The sequence below is a fragment of the Dasypus novemcinctus genome, chromosome 4 (assembly GCF_030445035.2).
Source record: "Dasypus novemcinctus isolate mDasNov1 chromosome 4, mDasNov1.1.hap2, whole genome shotgun sequence".
NCBI classification, from domain to species: domain Eukaryota; kingdom Metazoa; phylum Chordata; class Mammalia; order Cingulata; family Dasypodidae; genus Dasypus; species Dasypus novemcinctus.
The window spans coordinates 49,740,210-49,752,015 of record NC_080676.1 but is presented as its reverse complement, the minus strand read 5'-3'; the positions used below and the strand labels follow the sequence as shown (position 1 = coordinate 49,752,015).

Sequence of the window (11,806 nt, the reverse complement as noted above, 5' to 3'; positions counted from 1 at the left end):
TCCCAACTCTATCATCCATGGAACCTACAGTATTGTTCACCATCATGGTATTCCACACCATGGTATTCAGCATTGCTTCTGATCAAGGATCTTATTTCATAGCAAATGCAATGTGACTATAGGCTCATGTTCATGGAGTTCACTGATCTTACCCTATTTTCCATAATCTTGAAGCATCTGGATTGATAGACTGGAGAAGTGGTCTTTTAAATACTAAATTACAGTATCAAACTAATGACAATAACTTGCAGGACTGAGGCAATGTTCTTCAGGAGGCTGTATGTGCTCCTGAACATCCAATATATGGTCTGTTTCTTTTCTTTCATAACCAAGATTCATGATGTCAGGAATCAAAGGTGGAGGTGGGAGTGGCACTGTCACTATTACCTCTATTGATCTACTAGAAAAACCTTTCCTTCCTGTCCCCACGATTTCATGCTCTGGTGGTCTAGAGGTCTTAGTTCTACAAGTAGGAGTGCCTCTACTAGGAGATCTAACAATGACTCCGTTCAACTAGAAGTAAAATCCAGCCAAGTTCAGTTCCTCATGCCTCTGAATCAACAATCAGAAAAGGGAATTACTGATTGATGATCAAGGGGGAATATGACTGCAACTACACAATGGAGGCAAAGGAGACTATGCCTGGGATACAGGAGAGCTCTCAGGGCTTTTCTTGGTACTGCCATGTCCTGTGATTAATAGAAAAGTAAACAGTAAAATCCATACAGGGCTACTAATGTCCCAGACGTTCAGGAATGAAAATTTGGTTCACCCCTGCAGTCAGAGAACCATAACCAGATGAGGTGCTTGTGGAGGGTAAAGAGAATATGAAATGGGTAGTGGAAGAAGATAGTTATAAATATGAGCCATATCCATTGAAGATTGATGAAGAAATGAGTAATGCTTATGTGTATTTCTTCTTGTCTTGTTATGGATATATTTGTCTATATATGTATATGTGTGTGTGTGTGTGTGTATATATAATATCTTTGTTTTTTCCCTATATTATTCTCTTGTCATATAATGTAAGTTGTATTGACTTTATGTAATGGTATTTAAGTTGTTGCAGGATATCATGGATAAGAGTGAATATCACCCAGTGATTTGCATCTTCTTCTGGAGAAAGGGTTAGTGCATTTCTGGTTGAATTATGGTAGGTGAAAGTATGACTACGCTATTGTCTTTATTTAGACACTAAGTGTGGTTTAAGAAGATATAAATAAGTGCCAAGTTGTCAAAAGTTAGATTGGCCGATGGGGTTAACTACCAGGTCAGATGGCCCCTCTTTGGAAATGGTGTTTATGTGTGATGAATCTGGACTCATATGGGATCTCCCTTCATAAGACTTTCATGCTAATGTGCTGGAGGTGCAGTTAATGTTGGGGTTTAAGATATATTTAGGGGATTTGAATCTCTGGACTGACAATGTGATAGCCAGGTCCTGAGCCTCAACAGACTCCAGCACCTACAATCTGATTTATTGGACTTACCACACTCAGCTAAGATGGAGTTGAAGAAGGACAACCACCACACCATGGAGCCTAGAGTGATTACAACTGAAAGTGGGAGGATTGCATCCAGCATCCATGTGGAATCTGAGCCTCCTCTTGACATAGAGGTGCAATGGACACAACCAATCCAATGTCCACATAGAAGAGGTGGCATTGGATTGGGAAAAGTGGACATGGTGGACCATGGGTATGGGGAAGGGCAGGAAGAGATGAGAGGTGGAGGCGTCTTTGGGACATGGAGCTGCCCTGGATGGTGCTTCAGAGGCAATCACCAGACATTGTAAATCCTCACAGGGCCCACTGGATGGAATGGGGGAGAGTATGGGCCATGATGTGGACCATTGACTATGAGGTGCAAAGGTGCCCAAAGATGTACTTACCAAATCCAATGGATGTGTCATGATGATGGGAACGAGTGTTGCTGGGGGGGGAGAGGTGGGGTGGGGGGGTGGGGTTGAATGGGACCTCACATATATATTTTTAATGTAATATTATTACAAAGTCAATTAAAAAAAAGGAAAAAAAAAGAAATTAAATAAGATCTAAATAAATGGAAATACCTCCAAAAAAAAAAAAAAAAAGTTAGATGTGATGCCGAAGTTCTTGTCTCAACTTAGCTAGGTTATGCTCTTCAGTTGTTTGACCAAGCAAGGACTGGCCTGATTGTTGCTGTGAGAATATTTTATAGATAGAGCTATACTTTATTATAACATTGATGATTGTATCTAAATCATTACTTTATTATAACATTGATGATTGTATCTAAAATCAATAAAGAAGATTGCCTCCAGCAATGAGAGGAGTTTCCTCATCTAATCAGGCCTTAAAGTCAGAACTGAGGATTTCAGCAGTGAGAAATAAGAATATCTCTACCTTAGCCAGTCAACTTCTAGGGAATTCATTGTTACCTTCATCAGAGTTCCCAACTTGCGGCTTCTCCTGGAGAACTCAGCATTACATTCATTGAGTTCCCACTTTGTAGATTGCCCAGTGGAATTCAGAATTGTCAATTCCCATAGATGCATGGGTAAATTTCTATAATAAAACTCCTGATATTTACATATGTAAGTAGTTTCTGTTTCTCTGGAAAACTCTGACTAATACGACCACCCTGCACTTTTATCATATTTGCTTCAATTCCTTCTTACATACAAACAAAATAAGAAATTGCAGTTAAAGTTGTCCTTTGTATCCCTATGCTTGGCACTTGTTCCCCTCTACTACTCTCAGTCAGGTACCTATTTTTTCAGTCTGCATTTTCATACTTTTGAATACATATATATGTATCCATGAGTAATATATAAATTTTTATATTATTTTAATTTTACTTCATTCATTGGAGAAATATACATAATTATTCTGGATATATATTTTACCTTTTGAAAATATCTATCATCAATCTATTTCTATATCATCTATCTATATATGGGTTGATACCACCAAATGAAAGAAAATAACACCTATCTCATAAGCTGTTCTAAATATTAAAAGAGAATCTCCAAATGATGATTCTCTTATGCAATGGTAAGTCCTGAGTAAGTGTCAGTTCTCATATAGCTGGGCTACTGGAGAAGAAACACTCTTTGGTCTTAGAGAACATTAAGGAAGGCCCAGGGAGACTAAGCAATTCTGTCTTCGTGCTTTCTCTGTTCTGTCAAATATCCTTGTAATACACTGCAATATCTTTGGGTACTTCTGATCTAGCATTGCTGTTACGTAAACGGAAGGATTTATTACATATGACTGTGAAGTACTAGAAGGCAAAACTATGCTAATCATCTTTGGATCTCTAAGACCAAATATAGAGCCTAGACAGGAGAAGACTTGGTAAATGTTTGCTGAATGAATAAACGAGTGAAATTTGCTTCACCATGAAAACAGAGATTCCTTTCTGTGTGACAAATAACTGACAACATTCTTCTAGTGCAAATTTGAGGAAATAAAGCTTCTTAACAATGGATTTGATGCAAATAGTGTTACTTTATGTTCGACCTTGGAACCAATTACAAACATATATGGCCCTATAAGTGAACTGAATATTCAAGAAAAGAGTAGAAGGCAAAGAAGAAAAAGATTATAAAACTTTAAAGAATATTCCCTGACACACTTTACATAAAGAGAATATATATTAATAGCTAATTCACTTTGATTATGTAAACACTATATGTCTTGTCAGAAAAAGCAAAAGAAGGCAATTATTTACCTGTATTTAATATTTTAAAGTTTTTAAACATAATCATTTCACTGTACTTATTCATTGCATTTATGAATCAGTATTTAATAAATTTTTTAAAGATGCCTTCATTTTGTAGTACTATGTTTTCAATTATGTGCAAATATTTAAGCAAATGAAATATATAATATTCACTCATATTCTTAATGGATGTGGTATCCCAATCCATTATTTGTTACTCCAGATCACAACACACTTTCTTAAGTATGCTGCATATTAAATTATGGAAAGTTGTGTAATAAACTGAGATAGCAGTTGGTCTAAATATATAAAGCATAAAAATCTAATGGGGACCCACAAATTATAGAAACCTTATGTGGTACTTAAGACCAGGCATATGCCTCTAAATCCATGCCATTAAAAATCAATTATAACAAAAAATACAATGACAATGAAAATCTCTATTGAATGAAAAGAATTTCAAATCACAGCTGATCATTTATTTTGTGCAATATTCAACAGTAAAACAGATCAGTGAAATTCAGTAATTGGGGCATCCATTGAGAGATATTTGTTTTTAGTCAGAATAAATTTACTTGAAATCATTGTCCTCCGAATTTTACCCAAATTAATTTCTTAATCTTCTTATGCTCTGACCACATTTTTCATTGTAAAGCCCTATTATTTATTGTTGCACCACTGAAAAATTTTACTTGTTATAAAATTTTATGTATCAAAATGTTGCCACACTATACAATAATTAAATTATTAAACACAAAGTTTATATTAACATTCAAAACACATATATTAAAATATTATCAAAACTACCTGCTGATATTTTAGATGTCTGTAAAAACTAATTGGTCCTCCAAAGTGTTATAGAAAGCTTTTTTTCTTTTCTGAATACAATTCAAATTATATTCTCCAAGCAGTAGGTAAGAATGTGGGATATTTTTGCCATTAAACATTTCTGTGTGAAGTGTAAACATTTAAATCACTTAATAGAGTACTATCTTAGGCACTAAATGGATTTATTTATAACATCTTTGGAATATAATTATATGAGCTACACTTAAACATCTGGGCATTTTGCTTCCTGCAGACAACTTGGTATGGTCTAATAAAACCTTTTTGTTTGTTTTTGGTGTTTATTTTCTATTAAACAGATATAATAAAATTGCCTTTATTAAGTAATAGTATTTTTATTCTGACTTTTAGAAGAAAGTGGTTCATTTGCAGCTGCTTGGTATAAAACTAAACAAATAATTAATATGAATATTAATAAAACACAATCCCATACTCTGAAATGCATATACACATGATTCAAATTGGCTAAGAAATTTAAAACATAAAATAAACACCAAATAGTGGCCATCTGCTTTGCTTCTTTGAAGAATTTGGAGAGTTATGTCAACTGAGCAGGTTAGATAATTAAATAATTATACATTTTGATTGAAAAATATATGTAGTTCTTAAAATAGGAACTCTAACTCCATTTCTTTAGATAAGCTTCTATTCAGATAACAAGTTTGTATTTTAATTAGAACAAAAGACCAACATTAACTCCAATGCAACATAATAATTCATAATAATGATTGTATATTAATCTCTTGAGCTTGCTGGAATATAGCACATGACATATGACATAGTACAGGCACCTGAGTGGTCCTTTGGGGACTGAGGTGGTGCATATCAATTAGCTCCTGGAAAATAAAAATCTCTTTCCATTTGAGCAAAGCTACCTCAGTGCTTATTGGCTTAAGATATCCAAGGAATTAGATGGAATACTGTTAGGCTCTGTCTACATTCATTAAAGCATCTAGAGGTACTCACTGAATCGACTACTTCCTAGTTAATTCTTGAATGAATCGTGTATAAGAAATTAGAGTAGCCATACATTGTCAAACACCAAATAATCCAAATTCAAACACCAAATAATCTAATCAACAATTTCTTTACCTTGATTACTACCTGAAGAATGCCTTAATTTATTCCTTTGCTTTGTAAATTCAGATACAATCTGTATTTTGGATTATAAATGTATTTAGAAATATGTCATAGTGTAGCAAGTGAGGTCTCAAGAGTCTTGGCAGTCCCAGGTGTTAAAGGCACTCCAGTGTACATTTTGAAGAATAATGGAAAAGTCTTAGGAAAACAAAGCTCTGTCTAATTAACAGATAAATTTATATTGAGACAGATCTCAAAATTACTTTTCAGGAAAAAAATGTGTATCTTCCCTTACTAGCATGTATCTAATTAGAGAAAACATGTAGATATTTGAGTGGGCATGGTAATGACCAGAAAAGATTACATCTTTTATTTCTTTTGCTACTCTTCTTTCAAATTCATGTCAGCTGAAATTCTTCATTGAATAAGACAAATCTGGGGGAGTAGATGTGACTCAAGAGGTTGAGCACCTGCCTTCCACATGGGAGGTCCGAGTTTCAGGTCCCGGTGCCTCCTGGAAAAACAAAAACAAACAAACAAAACAAACAAAAATAAACCTCAGGAAAGCCAATGTGGCTCAGTGGTTGAGCACCAGCTTCCCACATATGAGGTGGTCCCAGGTTCAATCTGTGGCTCCTGGTACCTCAAAAAATAAAAATACTTTACTGAAAAGTATTTGCACTTAATGTGTTGCTTAGAACACTGTGAAGCTTTTTAGGATATTTCCTCATTAGCAGATTCTAATTAGGCTTTTTTAAGCTAGCAATTTAAACTCATGCAATAAATACAAATTCAGTAATGGAGCTGGGCAGAATATTTCTTTTTCTCAAATATGATATTGTTTGTTTCTTCCAGTTGGGCTGCATCCATGGTCCTGTGATGAAACTGTTAGGTTACTGATATATTTATTGGAATATATAGTCCTATTTCCCTTCCATTCAATACATAAATTGGTGGTTTAAAATAATTAATTTCTATTAAGTGAATAAATGGCTGAGTCACATTTAAATAGCCTATTAAACCAATGCAATGACAATATGTTATCCTCAGAGAAAGCTTCATTTTTGGTGTAATTAATTGCACATATCACAGAATGTCACATGAGAACATTTTTGGCTAGGTCTACCAATATATTGTGCAAATAATTTTAGTGTTTCATTTGAGACAAAGATACTGACGGTAAAAAAAATCATTTATTTCATTTTTGTAACCCCTGTCTTTCCAACAGAGAAGCCTATTTTATGCTCTCCACTTACTTAATAAAATAAAGTTAATTGGGTACTTTGATTTCTTGAGGATGATATAAAACTGTAAAAAAGCTGCTCTTTTTTCAATGATATTATATAGGCATTAGAAGAGGGAATTTTGAGACATGTGGCGTCTTGTCACTTTTTATTATTTTTAAGTCTAATTGTCTTGTGATATTATTAATACAATGGTTTAATTACTTTTAATGCTGTTATAGAGATCTTCAAATTTGCCAACATGTGTACTCCAATTTGGAGTGACTACGGTGGCATTTTGAAGCTTCTGTGATCCCAGAAAATCCTGCTTTTAAAGCTAATCCATTCCTGTGCATGTAAACCTATTGTAAGTAGGACCTTCTGATTAAATTACTCCAGTTAAGATTGCATGACCCAGTCTTATTGGAGTCCTTTATAAATTGAGGTATAAAAAGCCACAGATTCCGAAAAAAAAGCTGCAGAGATGAAGAGAAGTCTCCAGGAGCTGAAATCAATGAGCCTAGGAGAGAAAAAGTCCAGAGCAGTGGAAAGCTGAAAGCAATGAGGCCCAGAGAAGGCAGAGACCCAGACGGGCTGCCGTTGTGCCCTGCCATGTGAGAGGACCCCAGGACCACTGACAGCCAGCTCTCAAGGAGAAAAGCATCACCTTCATCAGGTTTTGATTTGGACATTTTCACAGCTTATGTATGCTTTTAACCTAATAAATCCCCATTTTTAAAACCAACCCATTTCTGATTTATTGCTCCATGCAGCTTTTAGCAAACTAAAATAGCTACCATCCCAAGGAATAATATAATCTTTTTTCTCTTCAAACTCCTTCCTCATACCAGTGAAGTGCAGACTGCATGGTTATACAGAAATAAATTATAGTTTTCAATCATACCACTTTTTATCACTACAAAGATCCTTCTGATCTTCTGCAGCCCACAGTGTAAAGAAGAGAGGACCCAGCATAGAAACATACCTAGGCCATTTTTCTTAGATGCGTAACTTTGCACAAGTCACTCAATTTAGCTTCCTATTTTTAAAAAATGGGTTGCTATTCCAATTAGGAAATAAAAACATGAAAAAGTCTAACACTGCACCTGACATATAGAGGCACAAATGTTAACTGCATCTAGATACTTTTTTTTTAGAGATAAAATGACCTTTTAAAAAATGGTACTGTTAATAGCAAAGCTTAAGTTCCCTCTTGCTATTGTGTGTTAAATTTATTTAGATATGCTGCCAACTGATGTTTTCACCGGATCCAGCATGATCATAGATGAGAAATTCTTAAATTTTAGTGTGCATCACCTGAGAATCCTGCTAAGGATGAAGATTCTGAGGACTCACTGCCCCAAAACTACATTTTGAGAAATTCTGATTTAAGTTGTGGACTTCATATAGAACTAACATATCTTGTCATTTTGCTCAATTTCTTTCTTTCTACCTTCTGGTGTCATATAGAGATTTTCTCCGCTCCTTCCAAATACTCTGTATTTGAGTCTTTTGCCTGAAGTCCCTACAATAATTCTGCTTGTCAGGTATGGTCAGAGAATGAGCTAACCCTGAATTAAAAGCAGTGTTCTCAGCCCATACAGCACCTCAAAGAAAGGCTGGCTGCATAGAATGCAGTAGAAAACACCATCTGAAACCCTGTCACCTCAGGGAGAAAGCAAGATATACTACATGAGAAAGCAGTGAAACATGAGTTCCAAGAGTGCTTTTGTACTATGTACAAAATATATGGTCATGTCCAAGTTTCATCACTTTGGCTTTAGTTACTATATCTGATGGGTATAATGATGCCTTCCCTGACATTAGGCAAGATCTTAGATCTTAGATTAGAATGTTTCCTGGCTTCCTTCTGACTCTAGACTCTACGCTTTTCTGCAAAATGGCAGTATTCCTTGTATACCCTGTGTGAAACCAAATTTCAACTGTGCATATTTGCCATGATTTTTTTGGAGAATAACCATTTGTGAATCATTATGTCTGGCCACCATTCTGTGTGTGATGGATTATGAGGAGAACAAGGCACCCAGACATTTCAGCAATAATTTAAACCCACTCTCAATGGACAGAAACCATTTCCTATTAACTTGTTAGGAATTTTACTTACTTGGATCTATCAGAGAAAAAATGTAAAAATAATAAAAATTTGGAAGAGCCCTGAGGTAATCATAGCATAATACTAAACTGCTGGTTAAGAGGTTTGTTGCAGTCAATAACCTAGACTTGTTGGACATCTTTTAATGTTATAATTTAGTTTCTTCACGGAGTCTCTTAAATAGACTAATAAAAACATGTTAGTCCATAGTTAACTAAAGTTTTCAAATAACATGTAAATTAAAAGTGATGAATACAAGATAATGGCAATTTTATTGACGCAATAAATGATTCACCTAGATATATAATCTTTAAATATAAAGGCAAAAGAAAAATATCTTCTGCCCCCAATGTTATTGAAAGTCAAAGGACTAAATTTTTTGGAATTTTGTTCCAAAATGTTAAACTACCAAACTGATATAATTTCTCTTTGTTTGTCAGTATTAAATTTAACTCCAAATGAAGAATGGAATGAACATGGTGAACCCTGGTTAACTACTTAAGAACCTTTGGTAAAAGGCATTCCATTACTTAGCCCCACGTGCGTCTTTATGTGTATTCCAATCTCTTTTCTGCTGTTGATCTCTGCAGAGCAAGAGAGGGCATTAATGTTAAGACATTCAAGAACCTGATTCTTAAGGTCCTTTGTTACAGATGTTTCTCTACATGGCAAATATTTTCAGTCAAGAACACAGATAAAAAAATTTGTAAGATGTCTAATTTCTCATGTAAAAATATGTGCACTGAGGCAATCCAGATGAAAATAGATTTCTGCTTGAATTATGCAGCTAATTGCCTCAATTCTCTACTTTGCCTTGAGCATGTAAACATTGCTTCTAGAAGGAACAGCTGACCCTTATAAATCAATTAATCAATATTGATTAATTGTTTCTCCTCAACTTTAGCTTTCCTTTAAACTAAGATTAGGTTTATGCTCATCCATAAAAGGAAAGACAGCATGGAGGGATTTTTCTGCAATGTTGCTCTGGCAGTATGTCTTGGGGAAGCATATTTCAGTGTTTCATTACGTAGAAAATCTATAAGAAATAATCTGAGGATATGTTTCCTAAAGGGAATTACCATATACAATGCTAAAAGAACACTTTTCAAATCAATTTGTAAAGGTAACGTAAAAGTTTAACTGTCACCTAATAGGTAGACTTTTAAGATTTCAGGTAAAAGTGGATTCTAGGGCCATTCAATGACAATATCAATATGAAAAGCACCATTTTCTGCATGAGGGAAGAACAGAAGTGTAAGAAAAGACACACTCTTATAGAAATACTATGTTTTCTGCATAAGATTAGAGACATGAATATTTTCTACATTTTTCATTGTAGTCACCATTCAGAAAAAAGAAGGAAAAAATATCATAAGTTTATTCATAGAATTTAAGGAGCTTTCCCTTGATCAAAACAACTATTTCTTTCATAGTAAATCGTTTCTGTCAATGATGGAAATAGCAATTTGGTGCTTTTTAAGATATTTTAGGTTTTCGAAGAGAAACATTTTTCTTCCCCATGGAAATTATGTAGTATTTTGTGAAACCTCTAACAGCAAGGGATTTCAGGAAAGATGAAGGGGAAAAAGGAAGTAAAAACAAGGGGTGATGCTTTCATTTTAGAGCAGGCTCTGTTTCAGCAGTTCCAACAGAAACAACAGAAAAAGAAATAAAAAATATTTTCTCCCTTGTAAAGCATACATCACTCCTGAAATTCTTAGAAAACCAACAGAGGCAAATTAGGGGTTTCAAAGCTAGTCACCTCATAAGTTGTTAGGGAAAAATTTGCATTTAAATTGCTCTGTGCAGCTACCTTGAGATTTTTCCCCCTGGAATGTTTATGGCTCTCTTTTTCATTAATACTTAAAAAATACAATTTCATAACCAGTGTATTACTACATCTAGTTGTATTAAGAACAGGCACTTCATTTCATAAAGTAGAAACATTCAAAGTGGTTTTGGTCAACCAATCACCCAGTCAGAATACTTGAATTCTTCATATTGAACACAATAGTGAAATTTATGTGAAACCACATGAACTCTCCATTTCTATCACAAAAACTACATCGTCAATAGCTCTAATATAGGGAATAAGTTGTGTTCCTATGTGTTTTGTCCATAGGAATAAAGATTGACCAGAACTTCTTGAGACTTTTTCCCTCAAAATATTTTCTATATATAAAAATACAGCAGATCTCTTTTTAATAGATAAATTTTAAGTATTTTCCCATAACTCACTTTTATATATTCAGAAATGTAGATATAAGAAAAATATTAAATGTGCAAAATGCTCTTTTTATGTGTACATTAAAAATACAATGTAATAATAGCATTAGACCTGTCAAAAAGGGCATTGAGGGGAGGGGAAGGTCTTCAACTTCAGAAATTCTGCTCAAATTAGAGCTTTTGTTTGTGGAATCATAAAAAACTTTTTAAAATGCTGAGCATTTTCTCAGTTCTTTCCAACAAAGACACTCTCGAACACATCAAGTCCTGCTTGTAAGTGAACCTGGGCTGTGTGAATGCTGTTGAACACCTCAGACAGGGCGTCTTGATGGGTCTCATTAAGTGGGAGCAGTCTGCTGCGCTCCCAAGCTTCCATGAGGATTGAAAATTGTCTTGTCTTCTCATCTAGGTGGTACAGGATGTTTCTAAAAAGAAATATGGAGTGGGTAAATATTTTATGCACAATTTTATTTTCTTATCAAACACTCTAATGAATATTTGCAAGAATCAGTGATGTTTATAGTAAGTAAAGGTAAAAGTATAAAAATACAATATCAACATGCTCCAACCCCTGATAAATTAATAGACATATACATTGATCAATAGTTTCCCA

General features: G+C 34.4%; 1 protein-coding gene across 2 annotated transcripts in view; it reads right to left on the bottom strand.

Annotated features, from left to right (window-relative positions):
• Nucleotides 1–4,148: 4,148 nt before the first annotated feature.
• NAALADL2 (N-acetylated alpha-linked acidic dipeptidase like 2) overlaps nt 4,149–11,806 on the bottom strand; it is a 1,069,483-nt gene continuing 1,061,825 nt past the window's right edge. For both annotated transcript variants that reach the window (XM_058295357.2, XM_071214619.1), the window contains exon 14: nt 4,149–11,618. In XM_058295357.2, the coding sequence (XP_058151340.1) occupies nt 11,420–11,618 (199 nt within the window). In that variant the 3' untranslated portion in view covers nt 4,149–11,419. The remainder of the gene's footprint in view (nt 11,619–11,806) is intronic.